Source organism: Thunnus albacares, chromosome 8, assembly GCF_914725855.1.
Source record: "Thunnus albacares chromosome 8, fThuAlb1.1, whole genome shotgun sequence".
NCBI classification, from domain to species: Eukaryota; Metazoa; Chordata; class Actinopteri; order Scombriformes; family Scombridae; genus Thunnus; species Thunnus albacares.
Window position 1 is genome coordinate 26,775,827 of NC_058113.1, and position 22,718 is coordinate 26,798,544.

The 22,718-nt window shown below is 39.4% G+C and overlaps 3 protein-coding genes across 4 annotated transcripts; all 3 read right to left on the reverse strand.

Annotated features, from left to right (window-relative positions):
* Positions 1–1,918: 1,918 nt before the first annotated feature.
* On the reverse strand, positions 1,919–5,106 carry LOC122987490 (protein rapunzel-like). The gene is made up of 3 exons (XM_044359394.1): positions 4,921–5,106; positions 3,012–3,508; positions 1,919–2,869 (listed from the first exon to the last, which is right to left on the reverse strand). The coding sequence occupies exons 2-3, from the start codon at positions 3,503–3,505 to the stop codon at positions 2,179–2,181; spliced, it is 1,185 nt and encodes a 394-aa protein (XP_044215329.1). The 5' UTR covers positions 3,506–3,508; positions 4,921–5,106; the 3' UTR covers positions 1,919–2,178.
* A 2,752-nt stretch (positions 5,107–7,858) lies between these two features.
* Positions 7,859–14,603, reverse strand: LOC122986967 (protein rapunzel-like). Its single transcript, XM_044358527.1, has 5 exons — positions 14,512–14,603; positions 13,970–13,973; positions 12,324–12,329; positions 11,752–11,828; positions 7,859–10,716 (listed from the first exon to the last, which is right to left on the reverse strand). Exon 5 carries the CDS (start codon positions 10,663–10,665, stop codon positions 9,982–9,984), a length of 684 nt encoding a protein of 227 aa, XP_044214462.1. The 5' UTR covers positions 10,666–10,716; positions 11,752–11,828; positions 12,324–12,329; positions 13,970–13,973; positions 14,512–14,603; the 3' UTR covers positions 7,859–9,981.
* A 2,049-nt stretch (positions 14,604–16,652) lies between these two features.
* On the reverse strand, positions 16,653–22,289 carry LOC122986966. Of its 2 annotated transcripts, none has more exons than XM_044358526.1 (4): positions 21,607–22,289; positions 19,770–20,036; positions 19,188–19,278; positions 16,653–17,860 (listed from the first exon to the last, which is right to left on the reverse strand). In XM_044358526.1, exons 1-4 carry the CDS (start codon positions 21,992–21,994, stop codon positions 17,440–17,442), a joined length of 1,167 nt encoding a protein of 388 aa, XP_044214461.1. In that variant the 5' UTR covers positions 21,995–22,289; the 3' UTR covers positions 16,653–17,439. The 2 variants fall into 2 exon arrangements, with proteins under 2 accessions (XP_044214461.1, XP_044214460.1); XM_044358525.1 differs by having other exon boundaries at positions 19,770–20,039; positions 21,607–22,288.
* Positions 22,290–22,718: the final 429 nt, after the last annotated feature.

A 22,718-nucleotide genomic window follows, 5' to 3' on the forward strand; every position in this document is an offset into this window, starting at 1 on the left:
CAGAACTTCAGGACACTATCTTCCACTGCACACAGAGAAACCTCAGGATGAAACAACACAGCCGTCTTCCTGCACTGCACTGTATGTTACAGATAGCACTTGATGGATTCTGACAGGCTTGATTTACGACGGAGAACAGCTAAAGACCCTCCAGATCCACTGAGATATAAAATGCCCTGCACCTACACCAGGCATAATGACTGATACTATCCTGCTAAGGCAAGCACTTTGCTACTCGTCTGCAGGATATTAGCTCAGCCAAAGGTTATTCATAGACCATCAAACTAGAGCTGCGGTCAGGAAATGCTGACTTATGTGTAAATATCAATTAAATTAGTTGGAGTCCCTGTTGCTGAGGGTGCACTGCCTTGTTTTAATGGACGCAGACACTAACAGTGCTGCGTAAATCACATTTATACATGAAAAGAGAGGCGTATTAGATTATACTTGTTTACACATCCATTAACAATTTGTATTTGTATTAATTGTCATAAAACATAAAAATGATGCAGAATACTGATCATGCACTGATTTTATTGAGATTGTTTGGTATAAATATAGAAGCTGATGTGGTTTAAGTAATAACGCATGATATTTCATAAATATAAATGCCCATTTTACTACTTTATATCAGCAATTGGTATGACATAATGGATTTAAACATTCATAAAAGTGATGGTTGTGATAGATGGCTCTTTCCTGGAAAAAAAACTGATGATGAACAGGGAAGGATGTGATTTTAAAGTTGTGGCAGACATAACAGTGATTTGTTCGAGAGAGGAGTGTTTAGTAATAGTCAGGGTATCATAATGCTGTATAAAAAAGCATATAAAAGCATACATACATAAAAAAATCACTGGAGACACTATCTGCAGTGGTAGCAGGGGGTAGATAATTTAGAACAACACAGCAATTACTGTTTATCACCGGATGTTGCTAAAATAAAATAAATACATTAAGAAAATTGCAGATGAAATCTCTTCTCATCCAAGTCGAACCACCTAACACAAACCATGACATAATTATAGGCACAGGACTGGTAAGCAGTGGGGTTCAGTAGTTTTGGTTCAGCATCGAGGGGTTTGAATGTGTTTAGTACACAAGGCACATTGCAGCGTCTCCAGTGCCAAACTCTGAGCCTCTTGTTTTTCACGCCTGAAAACGTAACCTCTGCGCTCCCTGTCAGAGTTATGTAGGCCAGCCTGCCATGCAGAGACAAAATGGGAGCACAGCTCAGTAGATGCCGCCTCAGCAAAACCATCTCTTTAGAGCTGTAGGTAGCAGAAGCCATTTCTCATGGGAGACTGGATTATTACTGTATGCAGCTGAGGTAAAAGCATAGACTCTTTTCATACAATGTTAGTATGAAATGCCTTATGGTTATAAACAAACTGGTTAGTAACTCATACATCACAAATAGATACACGGTGACACAGTTCATAATATGCAAGCAGTTAATATTCAAACAGCTGCAACATAAAATATTTACTGTATAAAGAGTTGACACATCCCTGAAATCATATAAAAGTGCATTTGTGATTAAAGGATTTGGCTGGCGATTTTCTATATTTTTCTTATTGTCAATACATTTTATTTTATGCTAAAGTTATTAACAATGTACAATGTAGTGCAAAGTCAAGAGGGAGTGATATGTAGCACAACAAGCTAGTGAATCTCTGTATTTGAACCATGTTCTCACGTATGCAGAGTTGCATCTGCCTTACACAGAACTACTCTTCAGAGACTGAAAACATGATCACTGTTATTACTCTTTGGAGCCATTTCTAAACAAACTAACATGCTCAAATTCTTCAGGGCCAAGGAACATGTTACCCAGTGCAGCGGTGTGGCTCGTTGATGTGTCTTTAATAGCTTTTGGACAACAACAGAGGTCTATGGCATAGAGGAACATAAGATATATCAGGCTATCAATTCATAGTTGGTTTGGCTCTGCACATGAGATTTGTTGACAGTAAGAAAAATATACAAAATTGTGAGCTTTATCCTTTAAATTCTATCAACAAAAGATCTGAAATAGAGTGTTTGTGAGGTTCAGTATCTTTAAAATGTTATGATAAAGTATGATACTCTCAACTTTGTCTTGCAGATTAACAAGAAATGCATTCTACAGTTATACTTGTTCCCAAATAATCCTAAAATCTTAAATATGTGTGAGCTTTACTCCGAGTGCACACACACCGCCACATTCTTGTGTCTCTCCCAGTAGTGACAGTCTGATGGAAAGCTCCATGCAGCTGCAGACTCCTTGTGGCGACTGACGGCATGAACAACAAACCCGCACAGCTGCTTCTCCAGCACCTCCACCACAGCCGGGGCATTACCCTTCTTTCCCTGGCCCTCCATCACCTGCCGAATGCAGTCGCGTGGCACTGGCTGGGGTTTGGCGCTGTACGACACCACCAGGTTGATGTTGTTCACCTGGAGCACCTCGAACCAGTTCTGTCCAGCCACATGATGAAAGTGCTCTCCTGCTCGCCAGTTCCGGTAGGTGCTCCCTGAGTGGTTGATCATCCGCACTGACCAGCTGACCCAATCATACTTTTTCACCAAGAATTCTAGAAGCTGCTGACTTGTATCTTGCAGGCTTCCTTCTTCCTTTTCTTGCAGGAGCCGCTGGGCGTCTAGTTTTGCTTGCTCTGGTAAGGCAGCGACACAGGACTCAATGGTTGTCTTCATCCTAGACTCTACCTCTTCAATTTTGCTGCTCCACTCTTGGATTTTGTCCTGTTCTTCCTCTTGGCCCTGGGTTAAGGCACAGTGCCCCAGCAGAGCAATCAGGCCCAAGCAGAAGAGCTCCTTCATCCGGACACAGAAATCTTCCAGAAGACGGCGGTTCCTTGCCACATACCTGCAAAACAGAAGAACCATTTACATCTACATTTAAGGTATTTATCTGGTGCTCCTATCCAGAGATACCTGGTGTCAAAAACATGAGTAGAACATGAGAACTGTAATAAAAAACATATACACGACAAACTATAACAATTTACCTTTCTACCAACTCTAAAACTGACTCTCCAAAGCTGTTATTCCCCATCATAGCATCATATAGCACAAACAGGTTCTTGTCTCCTCCAGTTTTAGTGAAATGCTCCAAAAAAAGGCGAGTCTTCACCTCCCGGAACTGCTGTTTTGCCTCTATGATGTCCACATATTTACGAAACTGGTTCCTTATGTTCTCCTCTACGGAAAAGTAATGGGAATCCAGTTTCGCCTTCTTGATCTCGCAGTCGATGTCTTCCAGTTGGGTCGAGAGCACATCAAGCTTGTTCCTTACTGTCAAGAACTGCTCTTTGACATAGAAGACCTCTTTGCTCTGGACATTGTCTAAAGCCAGTCGTAGAACCGGAGCGGCAGCCTCACAGAGGGGGAAGAGCTCCCCAACAGCGCTGGCCAACACCTCGGCCCCCCTCTCAAACATATCCATCACTGCCTCAATGGCCTCCTTCTTCTGGGCCACAACCTTCTCCAGTGAACTGGTCATTTTCTAAGAGATAAGGAACAAAATCTGGTGTTAAATAGAAATTAGCTTCAGGGAGAATGGGCTAGCTACAGTCTTTATTCTGTTGTTTTTGAAAAATCGACTGTTAAAATGTAGTTTTGAATCATGGCCTTCACTAGGTTGAGGGAAAAGTGGCCATTCCCATCTACAACAGTGGTGCTCAAATGTTTTTTGTGGTTAGTGAACACTTAAAATGAAGCTGTACATGTGACCCCTTCTCACAGGTTGTGTAGGTCTATGAGTTGTGAGTTGCAGTTCAATCATTGAAATTTCTGTTTAATTTGAAGAAGAAGAGGTTCATCTATCTAGTATTTCACAATAGAAAGGCAAACATTAGATAAAAGGCCAAAAAAAAAAGATACAAATTTGTGCAGCAGAGCAGTTTTTTCTTTTGTCTTCTCCTTTTCCTTAAAATCTACTTTGCAAGTTACGCAAAACATAAATGATGCTTTTAAAAGCTTTTCAAAGAACGTTGGATCTTTTTCCTCAAGAAGAAAACTACGCCACTATTAATTAACCCGAGAAGAAGATTTCAGACTCCTAGCAGGTTATAAAACACATTGTAGAACAGTTATCTGGATGTTTGCTACCTAAAAAAGATATGACACTAAGTTTAAATCATGTCAAAAGCTCCTATTTTGTTATTTTAAGAAAAGGAAGATTGATATGATGTCAGACTCAAATGCAACATTTTAAAAATGTGATTTTTGTTCAAATCTTTATCTTGACCATGTAAGCTATATAGTAATTACTTTCAATCTTTTGGGCTGCAGAAAAAAAAACACCCACCTTGAAAGATGCAGATAATGATGTCATATAAACAAAATGGGGGCCTGAGATACTTGACAGATAAATAAATGACAGAAATGCCCTTGGGTCTGTATGACTCATTTCAGAGCAGAGCAGACCAAGGCCAAGCATGTTTAAAAATCCCCTTTCATCCTTGCTTGCAACCTGACATACATATATTATTGTGTCCTCTCCGTTCAGACGTTTGTCTGAGGATGGACCCCAGATGCTGCGTCACCCATCTCTTCGACAAATTAACATTTTCCATTTGTTTAGTTTATTCGTGTCTGAAAATGCGCTGCGATTATCTGTGTTTATTATAACGAGAGGCAAAGATGAAAACATGATGAACTGGACAAAACGGTAAAAAAAAGAATAATTTGAGCGGATAGTTTAAAGAAATTAAGATTTTATTGGTAAATAAATGAGGAAAAGGTTTGTCATGTGTCCAAACTGTCATGCGCACCCAAAAGAAATGCGCATTGGAGGATCTTTTTTACGCATAAATCCCCTGAGAGCATCGGACACACCTTACAGCATATTTACCCTTTCTGATTGGAGATAAGGACATTCATCACATTCTTATAATAACAGGGTTTTTTCTGTACCTCAATGAAAAGGATTTGCTGGTCCTTCACGCCTGATGAGCCTCAGCAGCTGCAAACAAGTTTTTTTTTTTCCTTCAAGTTTGAGGAAATTCCCACGGTTCTCTTGTCCACTGTGGAGCTGAGGAGTTGTCCAAAAACAGGATCCACAGAGGGAGAGGAGATGCGCACACAGTATCTGCAAAGGAGAGAGAGAGGGAGAGAGAGAGAGAGAGAGAGAGAAAAAGAGAGAGAGAGAGACAGAGAGAGAGACAGAGAGAGAGAGAGACACTGAGAGAGGGAGAGAGCGCACACAAGAGGTTAAATATCTGGTCTCCATTTTCCTTTCAGTGCTTTTGTCACCATGAAGGGAGGATTCGGTCTCTTTTCATCGAAACGCAGTCAAATAAACTATAGTTTTTCTGTAAATTGTTTTCCACACGGTTTATTCCTCTGAGAGAAGTCTCTTGCGCACTTGGCGCAAATGTTTCACCATTATCATCGTGATCTTCAGCTGTTAAAGGATCCAAATTTAAGGTAAGATGATTGGAAAAACTATTATTCATTGACTTTTTGGTGTTTAACTATGGTAACCTGATGTGAACATCATCATTTTCATTTTTACCACAACCGCTTCATGTTGTGCAGCTGCAGTATTAAAAATCTTAGGCCAGAAACGTTGGTATTTGTCATAAGATTTTGAATAGGTTAGATCACATTAAATTAGATTTTAATGTGCAGGGAGCGAATTTGTCAAGCACAGGCTATTTATAACTCCTGCACAGCTCAGCGTCACCTCTCTCCAGTCAGATTTGTCACAAATATAAACAAAAGGGGTTAAAACATCCATTGAAAAATCGAAATAAACACCGTAATTTTTTTTTATCAGTCAGAAGACTCTATGATGATTAAATTAAACCTTACTTCCCCCTCATTTGTGCGCACACGACGCGCCCTGTGAGCGCGCAAGCGGATCCTCCCTCACCAAAAAAAGATCATTACGCGTTCATCGTTTCTCCTCTGAGCCATGAAGGACTTCACGTCATGATTTCTACTCGATGTAGCCTTTGCCCAAAACTTTTATTTGAATTTCTGAATAATAGGCAGGCCTACATTATTTCTTCAGGTGACAATGGATTCTCTGAAAGGAGCTCTTGTCATGGGGAAAAAAACGAGCTCCATCACATGACAGAGGACGTGCGTCGGCGGCTCAAAGACATTCATCAGTCTTTCTGCAGGAAAGGTAAGTACCTCAGATTTCAGTATCTCATTTATCTGCATTTCAAACGGCTGCAGTGCAAATTTTCCAGTTTTGGTTCCCCAACTCTGAGCTGTGAGTCAAACCTGTTCATCTGGATAATGATGCATGAGGGCCATACCACAAGTGCTTAACCTCTGCTTTGTGCTCGGTTATTTCACCTTAGGTAAATTCTGTTTCCCCTCTTTTGATCTTTTAAAGATTCATTTGGTTATTCTTCGTGTTGGTCGTGTAGCAGATCTGTTTGTGAGCTAAAAAGAAAAAATAGAAGCAGGCTTTAATAGCTCGACAGATTAGAAACGCAGATGTGATGCTTCAGTCCGGTTGGCCCTCGGGGGGGATCAGTGAAAACAGGTGTAATGGTGAAGCAAGTGAAGTACTCACGCCATCTTGTGTACAAATCAGTAAATTGCACCTTCCTTGGATCCTCCCAATGCACCATCTGAGAATATTTAATGTTAAATTCTACGCATTTAATGCCAGTTTCCAAAGATACCACACACTGTATTTCAGACTAAATCTGTGCAAACAATATGACAATCAGGATATTTATATTTAATGGAATGATACAGTCATAAAAACAGGGTTTGAATATTTTACTGTGCAAGCATCATTTATATTATTAAAGCAGGAACTAAATATATAATCTCACCAAACAGTGGATAAAACGAATGAATCTCATTAAAAGTAATTTGATTGATTTGTTGTCAATTTTCTGTTTCAGAATTTGATATCTGATATTCTAGATTAAGATGCGTATTTTCCAACACATGTATTGTGCTGTGAGTCCTGTCAGAACCTGTTTGACAGTAGTGTTACTATTGTCAGTGTGCATGTCCAAGGTGAGAGAGTACATTTACTCAATACATAAACTTACAATCCGTTATATTACCTTGTGAAAAATTAAAATATTTTTGCATACTATGTAATTCTAATTATATATAAAGTATTTCCTACCCATTCTTGTGATGTATTTCTGGGAGTTTTTATGTCCTTTCATTATATTTTCAAAAAGACATTATTAGACATTTTATATATCTAATTTTTACAGGAAGGATAAATACACAATGTCATTTTTCAATATCTCACAGACAAAAAAACTTGTTATTTCTTGCTATACAAAATTTTGGAATCTAGCTGCAGGGATTTGGTCCCATTCAGCAACAAGAGCACTGATGAGGTTGGGCACTAAAGCCTGGCTCGCAGCTGCCGTTCCAGTTCATCCCAGAGGTGTTGGATGGGGTCGAGATCAGAGCTTTGTGCGGGCCAGTCAAGTTCTTCCACACCATACTGGAAAAACAATTTCTTTATGGACCTAGCTTTGTGTTTATGGGCATTGTATCAAAACAGGAAAGGACAAGCCTCAAAATGTCGTCAAAGTTACTATACAATTAGAACATTACTGTACTGTCTAAGTATTATTGTATGCTGTAGCATTAATTTTTCCCATAAATGGGAATTAAGGGGTCTATAGCCCAGTCTATGAAAAACAACCTTAGATCAGAAGTACACAAACGAGTGTCCACATACTTTTGACCAAGAAGTGTATGTCACGGTAATTAATATATATGAAAGTGTGAATATAGCTCAGTTTATCAGAGTCAATCTATCTAATATATCTTATCAATAAGACATAACTTGTAATGGATCATTTTTCCTTATTGCAGTTGTTACTATAGTAAAAGATTTACTACTCCAAAGCAGTATTTTTCACCCATGTTTATTTATAATGGTGCATATACAAGCAGGCATCAAAGATCCGTAACATAAAAAGGCAACATATTCACAAATATGACATTTCAAAAAGCATGAAGAGGATCATATAATTTTCCTCTGTACAGCAGTTTGACTATAGTTGATGTAACGTTTACTATATGGCATAATGCCACATTGACCACTTTAGGACATGGTTATTTATTGAAAGGATGAGAGCAGTGAGAGTTAGACCTGGGTAAAATATAAAAAACAAACATATAAACGTAGATGAATTGAAAGCCATTGATGACAATCAGATTCTGTCTAGTAATCAATATTTAGTCTATTAAACTAAACATTTCTGACAGTCAGAACTGTCCTGATACAGCAATCCAAACCCACCAGTTACTACTCATACCACCAGTTTGCTAAAACAGAAAAAGGGCACAAAATTAAATCTTTACTGTAGTGTATAGCGTATTCAAAACATAATGTCTTATACAATAATGTACTTGCAAGAATATACAAAACCCCTTAAAAGGAAAAATCAAACCAGAATACAAAACAAATAGCACATTTAGGCACTATTGGTCCGATGAGGAAGAGCACAAAGAGCCAAAACATTTATCTAGCTGAGGGTTAACTGTTAAAAAAAAGGATATTAAATGTTTTACATGTTCTAAATGCTCACAAATGACCATACATCATAATATGTATATATATATATATATATATATATATATGTATATATATTGCAGCAACACTTGGTGCACTTCCTGCATTGCATTTACGCTGTAGTACACATCAAATAGAAAATAAGAGTGATAGAATTGCACAAGGGAGTAGAAGTGACATTATAACTTCCTATAATAACAGTTCCTCACATTTATCAATATCACATTTTATCATAAAAGTCAGAAAATAAACATCTAAAAAGGTTTTGGGTGATGAAAATGGATGCACATTTAAGGCCATTGTTAATGTCACCTCACGAATGGCAAATTATATTAGTGTAGTATTCTTTTTATAATGAAGTGTTTATTTTAACTGATGTAGTGTTACATCAAATCCAATTTTATTGGTAATGGTAGTGTTTTCAATTTCTTAACCGAAAACATTCATTCAAGATCTTAGTGCAGCGGCATCAGAAATATTAGTGTAAAATAAGATTCATTTAGTGTCAGACAACAACAAGTATGCATAGCGTATCATGAGCTCCATAACATACCTGTGGAACATATTTTGCTAATGTAAGTATGATCATGTAATATATGATTGTATCGCTGTAGTTACATTCATAGCTCTGGAAACTTTGGGATGTTTGTTTCTTGGTTTGGTTTTTAAATTACAGATAAGTGGCAACCTACAGTACGTCCCTCTGAGTCTAGAAGCAGTTACTACATCAGTGGCATATGGTATAATATAAAACAGAGGATGTACAGTAGGTTTAAATTTGAAAGAACTCATAGGAGACCCTGTAGTGATGCCATGTTCATGTGACAGGAGCCTAAGCTTGTTTGCCTCTAATGTAAAGGTTTTACTTTGGCTTGTTGCCCATCCCAACACAGTGGTATATATTTTTCAAAAACTACCATACATGGCAAATATTATATAAATACTTTCAAAAAGTGCATAATGGGGGAGACATTAATTGCAATGTCACACACTAAAGCTAGAAAGGTACATTTATGTCAAAGCCTGATTTATAGATGATGTTAATATCTATAACAGTGTAATTTCCTTACATTTCTTGCTAAAATTGAATGCTTAGAGTAGATTTGTGATAAATTGCGCTGCAGTTTTTTTTTTTATATCAGCTGAAACCACCACGGTCTTATTCAGATCAATCATATAACCTGAACAATGTACATTATTAATCTGTAAATTTGAGCCAATTGTGATGTGAAGCCAATTTGTTGTCTTTACATCACTTGCACATGCAGCAAGTTTGGACAAATTATGTGTTTTGACAAGAATGAGCTCATTATTATCCCTAGACTTTCAAACAGTGAACGCAGATGCATACAAAGAGCTTCTAAGGATAGAAAAAGCCAGGAGGAATGTGGATATGAGTCCTGAATATGAAGGAAAAGCAGCAGTGGAAAAAAAAAGCTCTTCTTCATGCTACTTCTTTATTTGCACTTGCAAAGAGCCTCCTGCATCTTCTCCTGTACCCGTTCCATCTTCTCGGCCCACTCCTCGCTCAGCCCCTCTTCATCGTCTCCGATGATGGCGGCGTAGCCCATGAGGGCGATGAGCCCGATGCAGAACAGGTAAGTGAGGCGTGTGCAGAGTCGCTCCATGGTGCGGCGGTCACCTTGCGAGTGCTTCAGGTAGACTTCCAGGATGGGTCTGCTGAAGAGCTTCGGTTTCCCGTCCACACCATCGAAGAGCGTGTGCAGGTTCTGGTCGCCCAAGTCGTTGGCATAACTCTCTTCAAAGTCATCTCTTTTGCGCTGGCGGTGCTCCGGCCGTGCCTCCACCATCTCCATGAACTTTCTAAACTGGTTCTTCAGGTTCTCCTCCACACAGCAGTACTGGCCATCCAGCGTTTCCTTCTTGATCTGCACCAGCGTGTTGCGATTCTGCTGAGAGATCTCGTCCAGCGCCCGGTTGACGGAACCAAACTCGCGCTTCAGGGTGCGGATGTCCTCATCGTCAACGTGGTGCAGCACCACACGGATCAGGGATCCAGCCACGCCGAAAATGGGGTTAACCACGGCTGCTGCAGAGGAGATGGTGGCCACACACTCCAGCACTTTGACCAGGCCCTGCTTCAGTTTGGCCCGGTCCTCAATGATGTCCTCTTCCATCATGGTTTCCAGGTGGTGCAGATGAGTTCACGATGTGAGGATCAATACGGACGTCTATGAGAGAGATGGAAGAGAGAGAGAGAGATCACAGTTTACTATAACTGATGGTTTTTAGGATGCTGCGGCCACATTTATAAAATTATGAGGCATTCTGGTACTACAGTAGTAGTTAGTAACGACTGGATCATTTTACAGTTAATGCTGTAAAACAAATAAACTGTGGTAAGATTGTCCGTATAAACTGCTGCATGAATAGTAACCAAACATGTTTTGATAAAGTTACTCAATCAATTTTGCTTTTTACTGTTTACTTTATTGGTTTTTCTGGAAGACACCTTTTAAAAAAAAAAAAAAAAAAATACACCAAATATTTGCCTAAAAAAGACAATTTTAACTCTTCCAAATCCCCAGACCCTGAGTGTGCATTCAAATCCTTGATAATTCAGGATTATCAATCCCATATTGAGCAACTATGAAATAAATTATCTTGAGGACGGACAACATGAGATTACATCAGTAACTTGATGACATCCCTTTAGTCCAAGTTCTTTTTAACCTTAGCAATAATGATTTTAAGTGCTTTTTATCACATATATTAAATTGAATCTGGAGTGTTGGTCAAATAAAACAAGCAATTTGAAGACTGGGGCTTAGGGAAATTTTAAAAAGGCTATTTCCTAACATTTTTAGACAATGATTGATCAATCAATCAAGAAAGCAATCAGATTAATCGAAAATGAAAATAATTGTTAATTGCAGCCCTAACTATCAGATTCAGGTATAAATTAATGTATAGAACAGTGTTATAATCTGAAGGCTCAATCACTTTACAGCTGCTCAATAAATCAGCTTAAAGACAAGCAAAACGAATCTAATGGTAGCATTGACACTGTGCTGCTAACACTCAGCTGACACTCTTGCTTGTCACCACTAACCAATTATTTCAGTTCCTTGCAGCCTGAGACTCTCTCTGTATGCTTTGACAGCCACAGAGAAAAGGTATTTTCTTTCATGGAATATCCCGACAGGACAAGTGATTGTGACAGAAATGTGCCGGTTGAGTGTCGGAGGAGAAATGTAGCATCTTACATCAAATGTCTTCTCTTGGAGCTCACTCAGGAACCCTCTCCTGTGTTGTTAAAGTGAGACAGGGATCCTGATGATTGCTGAAACGAAACAAACACATAGATTCAGAAACAAGAAAACAATCCAGCACAGAAGAAGCTGCATAGGACTGATTCTGGTTCATTCTGTCTGTCTGAAAACAGGAAGTGAGCAGATTTTTGTCCCTTGCTGGTTGCAGTTTTCAGCAGTGAAGGAGTTAACAGCCTCTTTCCTTCTCTCTGACAGAGCTCCATTCAGCACTTGAGACTTTCAGCACCAGGCTGCTCCCAATGTGTTTCTATGGACGGAGCTGATAGCTCCTCAGGAGCAGCGACAGCGAGCTGAATGAGGAAGGCATGTTGAGAGCTAGCAGCAGCTAAAGGGCGTGACAGAAAAAGTCAACTCTCGACTCAGCTGCAGTTAAGTGAGAAAACAAAAAAGCCACGGCTGACTGAGCTGTAAGACTTGTTTCTTACATAACAGGAGCTGCTATCCAGAAGGTTTCAAGCTAGTTTAAAGGAAGGATTTAGATAAAAGTGTAAGGTAAAAGTTCAAACTGGATGCTAAAGGCTAAAAGAGTGAGTAGTTAAAGCTCTGTTGAAAAGGGACAATATAAGGGTGTTTTTCTACAACTAAAAATATGATATATGAATGTCACAGAGCTAAATGTGGCTCAAGGACTCATAGCATTGATAAAAGAAAAGGAGGAAAGTGTGTGTGTGTGTTCAGTATCCTCTTATCTGCCACTTAATGGCTCAGTATGTGTGTTATGGTGCCACTGACACTCACACCACTCATAGATTACAACGTAGTCACAAAAATAGTCAAAGCCATGTTGCGCTGACACTGACAGCTGATGACCACAAGGCCGAGCAAGTTCAGACAAGCCTCTGAGACACACATGTGATGACCAGACGTGTGTGTTTGTGTTTTGCTTTATTTTTCTTTTTAAATGCCCGTGTCCACCAGAGGGGGCGGTAAGTTACCTATCATGACAACAGACAGCCATACCATCCACCATCTGATTTCAGCACCACTACTGTGGACTGACAGCAGTGACGCACAGGAGCAAGAATTAACCCTTTAGCTTCAGATTCACTTTGAAATGATGTGTTTAAATGCATGAAATCAAGAAAAAAACATTCATATATGTATCTTAATTAAATACTTAGTAAAACCTCCACTTGAAAAATCATCTAAGAGAAGATAAAGCACCTATAAAATGATTCTTGAAGGCCCTTTTACAAAGTATTATCATTTTTAAAAGACATCTTTTCAACGTTTGCTGCTCCTCCCTTAACTGGACAGTTTTTTTTTCAAATTTTATGATTACGTCACCGAATAAAAAGTGTTTTTGTTTTATAAATAGAACTTGATAGCAATTCAATTATCAACAAATCACATTTTTATATGTTATATTTCTGTTTTTGTCTTCACAGATTACGTTCTACAAGAGAAGCCACACCTCATCTCAGCACAATACTGCAAACCACAAGATGAGAGTCAGGTAATGAAAGGGTTAATTACAGTTTTTTGACTCAAAGTACTTCTCTGAAACGATACCACTGTGAAATTTATCATTTTGAAAGTGCTCTGGAATAATCTGAGCTAGATTAATCACAAATCGGATGATTTAGGTGCATCTGACGGCAGCATTTCTATCTGCAAAAAGGAAAATTAACCCTTTGCGCAAATGAAATTACTCCTAAATCAAGACTTCACCTGCGAGAACATTTCTTAATTTCTGGGATTGATTTTTTTGTTGAATATTAAATCAATTTGAAGATAAATAAGGACTGACGTATGATCATATTTGTTAATATATTAATAATAATTCTCATTAAGGGCCAATTAATGAGTCAGATTACAGCTGCTGAGTTAAAGTCTCCTCTGTGAGTTAACCAATCACTGCTGTGAGGCAGCATGGCCTTTAAAGCAGAGGACACAACACTCCCACTTCTCCGTCAGAGAGTCCTGGCCTAAAGTTGTGGCTCAGTGACTCAGCTTCTTCAATAATACGCATGTACACAGAAAAAAGCTATAAGAAAATATACTTTTTTTTGGTATTTATAGACAGAAACCTTTAGAAACGGTTTGGTTGTACACAAAGTAGGTCTGTCTGTCTAACCAGGAAGCGTCATGCTGCTCTCACCTGCTTCCCTGCAGTGGAGTGGCCATCTTGAATGTTTTCTATGATCACAACAGTGCTAAGCTAATCCAAATTTACACATTATATGCTATTATATTCACTCTAGAAGTATGTGATTCACATTTTCATGACTTGTTTGGATGATTTTCAGCCACTTCTTGTTGTGACATGACATTTTGCTCTCTTGTCTTTTATAGAAGTTAGCCTGTGTGGCAGTTGGGAGACTCCTGAGGAAGTACACCCCTGAGACAGTTCAAACAATAACTACACTAATGAAGATTAAAATACCACAATGAAGGGTCTTCCGGAGTTCTTCTATGTTTGTGAGTACTAAATCAAGCTAAACCCCTCCTCACAGCTCAGGGCCAGGCAGCTGCCTTCCTGCCCAGCTATGGCTCCCCCTAGCCGTCCCTCCATGTTTCCTTGTTAATGCACACCATAATGCCCTGACCCTCCCTGCTCTGTAACACCAAAGAGACATCAAAATACACCTGAAAACCTCTATTTCTCTGTCTAAATGTTGAGAATATAGTCTCCATCTGCCTCCCAGCCAACATTGGGCACAACTGGCCCCAGCTGAACATAGGATTTCTTACCTTTTGAGAGTGGCTCTGCCTATACCTCCCTCTCCACAGCCCCAACCTCGACAGCCTCCTTCTTCTTCCCAGCAATCCCTGCAAAAAAGGACACTTCCATGTATGTTGAATATGTAGGGGTGATCAAATTGGACTAAACCATTTATAAAGAGCTCAGAGAGCCCCCAAAACCCCAAAATGGCCATTTTGGCACCATATATACATATGCTCCAAAATGCCACTTTATAATGGCACCTCAGTGGTCTTATACAGTAAAGCCCCCTCCTCAAATACACCATGTCCTACCCCCATGCTTTCAACTTATTCTGGTCCATCCAATAGTCATACAGTTGATACTGAGAAGCAATTGTCAGTCAGTGCGCAGCTGAGCTCTTAGAGACTTTCTGCTGCCTTTTGTGCGTTTGCCAAGCCCTGGAGCATCTTTGGGAGACTACAAATAGCCCATTGGTGGGATTTTTGAGTCAAAGAGACCCTTTTCTTGTGGACTAGACCAAAAAGACCGACAGGGTAATAATTTTATGAGAGTAGAATCCAACAAGGCAAAAGGACAGCTATGGATCCAAATGGACCTCTCCAAAAGTGCACAGGTGTATCCAAAGGTGCAGAGAGCTCTCCAAAGGCTCCAAGAGAGAAAAAAAGAAGTTTATTTAGTTTAAAATGTAAATATAATAATAATTATGTTTAGAATTTACGGATTGTACCGTTAAATTAAAGGATACACACAAAAATGCCGAATTTAAAGTCCATTTGAAAGCAAAGTGCAACGGAAAATGTAGCAAATGGCGCAGCTGGCACTGCATACAGTAAAGCTATAAAGTTCACAAATTTATATATATTATTTCCTTAAATATATGTGTGATAATACGGACGGCACTGTAGTAAAGCTCTCAAATTAAAATTACTGTCCAACTGACCAACAGTAGCTATCAGGCAGACGAAAACCTGAACTGTAATCGCACCTATTTAGTGCGCCAGAGTAGTCCTGCAACCAGCCGTAGTCTGTTTCTTTATCCAGGCTTGAATAAGCATCAATTCAGTCCAAACTCCATTATACGAAAAACCGTGCTGACAAATCCAGTGAATTCGTAGGTGGGTAGGCGACTGCTCCGGCGGTTGAAGCTGTTTTCCCCAAAACAAACCCCTATGCAAATTGTGTTGGCAGCTGCCAGCAAAGCGTTAAAGGACAATCCTGTTCCCCCTCAAAGCCTGGCTGTTGTCTATAATATCTGTGTATGTCGCATATTACAACAGCACATGGTCACAAATAGGATGGGCGTCTGCCTCCCTGCGTGTCCGGACCTGATCCTGCAGCAGGTTAAAGACCCTGCATCCCCTCTTTGAAACACCAAGCTTCAGGCAACAGCAACACACAAGAGAAGCTCTGTCCTCCCTGCAGCTTGTAGTGGGAACTGGAGGGAAAAAAAAAATAGAAACTACAGAGGGAATATCAATTAGATATGACAATGCCTTCGTTATCTGCTCTGAAGCTCTCCACATCAACGCTCAGAGCTGATACTGTCGGTTAAACATGCGCATGTGTGAGCTGTGCAGGATTAACGCACCACAGCCGGAGCTGCAGCCGGACGCGCGCCTGTTCTCTTTGTGCATTTGCTGCAGCAGCTGTCGTGCAGATCACATTTCAGTCTTTGCGATGAATACTCACAGTCCTATATGATACTGTAATAACCACACTTGTGCAAGCTCAGCTGTGCGTCTGGCGGCGGTTAATATGCGTAATATTTAGGCTGTGGTGACAAACGGCCTCTGTTGCAAGACGTCCTTGTTTTTTTTGTTTGTTTTTTTTTTAGCTGGGGGGTAGGAGCCCTCTGTTGACGGTTTAAAAGCCACAATAACGACGTCAGGAGGCAGGGACTAGTAAGCAGAAAGAAAAGCCTGCACAAATCATACGAAATATATCCAAGACTCTTTATTATTATTATTAATTTGTGTTCTTTTTCATGTATGTGCTTGGGATTTCATGTTCCTCCGCAGTTAGTTAGTAAAAAAGCTGCTTTATTGTTTCACTTGAATGCACATATTGCCTTATGTCTCCCCAAACAAGCCTACATGATACTGTGAATGTCTGATTTCATTCAGTGTGTAAAGAAAAATAAAATAAACAAGACATAAACAAACGGAAATGTTGTATTTTTTCTTTTATTGTGGATCATTTCAAGAGGTAAAAATATGAACAAGAAAAAAAGATTTCTTTACTTAGGGGTCAGTAAGTCCATTTTGCTTCAGGTTTTCATGCACTGCAAACACTTAAACGCATACTGATTAAAAAAAAAAACAGGAAGAAGATGAAACTGAATGTAATGATTAAGAGACATGAAAACAGACATGATTCTGTGATTACAAACAGAACAACACCACAGTTGCATTTAAATGATCTTGTTTTTATTATTATGTTTGAAAAAAAAAGAGCGAAAACCACATTTTAAAGTCTTACCAATAAAACTTCCAACTGGTCAAAAGATGTTGAGCTTGTTAAGTTGACAATTATAGATGCCTTGATTGTAATTACAGACACTGGACTCCAGGGGCGCTGCATTGATACAGTAGCTGTTAAAATGAGTAATACTGTACAATAGTTTTTATATTGCCTCAGATTACATTTCTTCAAATCTTCATTTGCGAGGAGCGTTTTGTACAGGCATGTAATGAAGAAGGCAAAAGAAGGATGTGAATGCGGTGATGTTTAGTTGCATAATTTAACTATGAAGGAACACCGATGATCATTCAGAACACAGGGATCAAACTGTTAGGAGTAGACATGAGACAAATCTCGACATCATCAATACAAATCAACTGAAAATATTACAAAATACAAACATTCACATAGTCCGGTGTTCTAGGATGAAATTAACATTTAATTATGCTCGATAGAAAACCCCGCATGACCTCAGCCGCAGCAGCATTGTTTCATCAGCTGCACATGATTCCTCCTCTGCTGGTGCGGGATCCTCTTCTGTTAGGTCCTTGTGTTTCTTCAGATGTCTCTATGTTCTGGAGAAGGTGTCCGTATTGTGTGGGCTCTGTCTGGTGGCGAGCCATTTTTCTCGCGTAGTACCTCCTGGACGCGGCTCTCCAAGCCTCCCTCTGCAACGTCTGAGACTCTTGAGGTAACTCGGATATCAGCGTCCTCTTCCTCTTATCCACGAAAGAGATGGATTGTGAATATTGGGAGTCTGTGATGTTGGGGAAGGAGCTGGAGCGCGAGGGGTTTGTCTGCTGGCGGGCTATTTTTCGGGCGTAATAGCGTCTGGAAGCCGCCCGCCAGGCTGCTCTCTTCAGTCTCTGGGCCTCTTCTGGCAGCTCGGACATCGGGACGCTCTTCTTCTTGTTCCTGAAGAGGACGAAAGGTAAGACAGGATCACACAAATGAGTAGGTATGCAGTTCACCAAGCACTCCAAATTCTGATTTTTGGGTTTTTTTTTAAGTATAGATTAACACAATATTCTTATTCTCAACTAAATACACTGAAATAATCCAGAAATGAACAGATGTGTGCAGTTAATAATATGTGCTATTACATATCCTCTACTGTCAGCACATTGATAGATGTCAATATTTGCCAACTAAGCAATTCTAGTAGGCCATAAAGGAGAAATCAGATGAACAGGAACGCCACCACACTCTTAAACTACTAAACTGTTCATCAAAAAAAATATGTATGACTGTTATCTCCTGCAATCCGGTGTTGAATGACCACTGCTGTTGTCAACTGACACATGTTGCTGCTCGTCTTTACGATGGCAAAACAGATAAGCAACATTTAATGTGAGATTATCCACTGCTGAGTATTAACATCAACACGTTCCCCAAGTAGACACCTGTACACTGTCGGACATTGTCGATCGATCGTGCACAGTGTATCCGGGGAGTTTTTGTGTTCAGTTGTTTATTTGGTGTCCACTTTACCCCCGTTTTGCATTATTATTTCCATTTTATCATCTGATTGTATTGTCTGTTTAACATTGTTAAGACAAAGACTCGTCAAACATTTTTTTCCATTTGTTTTCTTCTTAATTTGATGTTACTGTTGATTCATGAGTACTGTCCTCTATAAATAAATAAATAAATACATTTACTTCAATTTCTTTTTACTAATTTCCTGTTCTTTGAAAATCCCAAGAGGACAAGTGTACGTTGAATCACAGGTGAGTAGAAAGGCATCAATTCATTCCGGCTGCTTGGCGTTCAGGTCTATTGTGAGTACTATTGCTGGAGATATCTCTGCATCTAATGCTGACACAGTTAGCCAATTAATCGATCAGGAGAAAAGAGAAAATCAATTCAATCTGAGTCATAACCGAGACATTTAAAGTTATTTATCAAGCAAAAATGCAAAAAATATCGGCTGGTTTCACCTGTCACATGCGAGCATCTGCTGCTTTTCTGCTTTAAAAATTGAAATAATGAAAAAAATGAATACTAAATGATTCTAAAAAACTGATTCTGGAAAAACTGATGCCAAAACCTGCAGTTGTCCCGCTATTAACAGGTGTGATGAAAATGTTTCAGCATAACATTACATCGTCTACATTTGACTAATTGTTCACAGCAAATATAAATGCAGGGTTTTATTGTGGATTTTCCCTTTGATAAACAGGTAATGAGGTAACTGTAGGCCACAATTATTGGACTCATCTGTACTGATGAAATAACTCACCTCAGGTGTTCTCCCTCAGCCATTTGGAGTCCGCCTGGGTCTGCTTGAGGTTTCTCCCTGAATTTTTCTCTTTCTCTGGTCTCCAGTTTTTCTAACGGGATCAGAAGGGAAAGCTTCTTAGTCAGGCAACCACACGAACTATGCAAACACATTTTTACAGTGATGGTATTTAGTCAAGGCTCTTCTCCTCCTGAGACATAAGGCTGGGTGCTGTTTGAAGATTTTTGATACCCCACTTTGTTGAATATAAATATGTTATGTGCTATTTTGATAACTGATTAATTGTTTCTCTGGTTCTAGTTTCTTAAATGTGAATATTTTCTGCTATCTTCTGTGCTCTAATATAATAGAATAAACAAATAAACGGAATATCTTTGAGTTGTAAACTGCTGGTAGGGACAAAACAAGATATTTTAGGTTGCATCTTGGGTTTTGGGAGACATTAATCGCCATTTTCTGACATTTGACACAAAGAATATGGTCAAATAATATGGAAACAAGTCTTAACGTTGAATACTTTACGTTTTCAATACCCTCAAAACCCAGTCCTAGTGTTACGATACATTCAATATGTGTGCTGACCTGGAATATCTGCACTCTCCTGATGTTCCCCGAATCTCTCCTCACTCATTTCCCACTTGATCAAAACAGTGTCGACATCACACGGCTCTTCTTTGACGACGATGCTGCTGGGAGACTTAGGCAGATTCCTGACTACCTCTGATACGCCTGAGGTTTCTGAGGAGTGGGAGGTGCAGGTCTGGTCCAGACCCATTCTGCTAGGGGATGAAGGGAGAGCTGACTCCTGGCTTTGGGAGGAGACGTGTGAGTGGGGTCTTGCAAAAAGACCTACTGTGGAAGAAGGAGACAAAAATAGGAAAATATCAGAAGTGGAAGTAACAAATTACATTTAGACTCATTACTGTACACAGACGCCCCTGTGGATCTCTGAGGGTTCAATGCATAGATATATAATCTATATCTAAATCCCCAAAAAGTATTTTTGGATTTCTGTTATTAGATTTTTATAACAATATGTTTAAAAGAGGTCTTGCAGGGAGTTTGACCTCTAGTGGGTCTGATGCACCCTAAACATGACCCCACGTCACAATGTATGATAACATACTGTACATACTTGTTCATGCATATCCCATGTAAAATATAAAATATGAAATATTTTTATTTGGTTTAATAATGATGCTTTATTGCCAATTTCATACTTTGTCACTGTCCTTTGAATGTGGTTTCATTTCAATAAATGTTCAAATGATCCAATATTTCAGCAAACTATATATAAATATAAAAGAAAAAGTCCAAAAACTGAAAACAGATTTGTTTATCAGAACTTTCTTTTCTTTTCTTTCCTCTCCCATTAATCATCTCACGACCCATCAGATTTATCTGGTGACGCTTTGGAGGGGCTCGGCCCCTAGGTTGGGAACCACTGGACTAAACTAGCTAACTGTATAGAAAGTGGTTATGTAGTTTACTTGTAATGGAGTATTTTTTACTTGAGTAAAGGACCTGACTCCTCCTTCCACCACTGTTTAAAAGGGAAAAATATGGTTGATGGATTTTTACACCAAGCTTATGAACAAAGGACTCTGACGGCCTGATGTCACACACGCCTACATAAGCACACATAAAAGCACATACACATATGATATATACAGTAAATATAGATATTTATTCATATTTAATTATAAATAGGACACATTCACACAGCAGTTTACATACATACATGCACTCATATGTTTTATACTCTTTTTGTTGTTTAGCCTATATTCTTTACCTATTACTATTGCTTTTACTATTTTAAAGGACCAGTATGTAGAATTTAGTGGCATCTAGTGGAACGGACTTGACATAAATAGAATATAATATCTACAATTATGTTTTAATTAGTGTATAATCACCTGAAAATAAGAATCATTGTGTTTTTGTTTCATTAGAATGAGCCCTATATCTACATAGGGAGCAGGTCACCGTCCGTGCCCGCCATGTTGCACGGACAGACAAAACTCTGGCTCTAGAGAGGGTGTTTCGCATATTTCATAAATTTGGCAGCCATCGTAGGTTCTCCTACACGCTTGAAAGGGAAGGGGGGGGGGGGGGGCAGTTTGTTGCAATCTACAACCTCACCACTAGATGCCACTAAATCCTACACACTGCACCTTTAAATATTGCTTTTTCCCTGACTGCATTTTGGAGAAGCTGTAACCTGAGATTTTTAGTCTCTTATACTTGTGTAATGAGATGTAACAATAAAGAAACTTATTACGACACATACATACTGTACAATGAGGACATATCTTAGCATAAAGAAAACGTCAACAAAAACAATAGGTTAAAGTAACAGATCTTTAACTTTAGAGGGTGCATTCCTGCTCTAATCATCTTTGCAGTCATGTTTACTCACAAGAGATACTCATTTCACACTCCTGCTGCCCTGCTGTCATCTCGGTGTCAATGCAACCTGCCTCGAAACCACTCTGCTCTCCCTCCTGCCGGTCAGCGGAGGTCTGTGATCCCACCAGGCTGTGCTCGTTTCCCAACAGCCCGCAGGTGCATCCCTGTCGGCGCAGCACTTGCAGCTCCTGCTCGATCTCCGTCAGCCTGCACTCCAGCCGTTGGATCTCTTTGTCCCTGTCGGCCACCATCCGCTGATACTCATGAGTCCTGGCACTGTTGACGCCGTACAGCACGTTTATTATCGAGTCTATCGCCAACCGGATAGCATTTTCCACCACCAGAGCTTCTTCGTCGCGCAGGTGCGGGTGCAAAGTTCTGTTTTTAACCAAATTCATCTTCCAAATCAAACTGTTTTTAAATGTTAGCACGCTGTATGGAAAGCGTCAGACTAGCTACAAGGATGCTAGGCTATCAGATATCAGCCGCGCACACACACACGCTCGTGAAAAAAAGCTTAGTCACAGTTAATACACCAATCCGAGGCTTTTCGGTAATGTAAAACACGGCAGCCTTAATAAACTGAATCAAAGTCCTCTATTTTGCTAACATTGTATCATCCACCCTCCACATCCAAAGATGCTTCCTGCGTCTTCTTCTTCTTCTCCTCCTCCTTCCTCCTCTTCTTCTTTTTGTCTATTGGCGGATTCCAAACCGACGTTAAAGTTGCATACCGCCACCTACTGCATCGGAGTGTGCAGATTCTTGACATTAAATCATCTGAATACTGATTGGTCTATAGAAGAAAAAAAAAAAAAGCAATAATGATAAAATTAAAAATAAACCTCACCACATTTCCTAACCCTGTCTGCATTATATAGCTTATCAACCCCATTCTGATTTCCTTGAAGTCTTAATCTGTACTTAGAAATGATTTTAAGATAAGGCTTTTTTGATCCCCAGAGGGGAAATGTGCGTGTTACAGCAGTGCAGGAAACAAAGAAATCAGATAAGAGCTAAGAATAGTAAACACAAACAAAATAAGAAGACGTAAATGGAATCCACTCTACACACGTTATAAACATTACAATACATAACCTGACTTTTGGATTGTAAAAATAA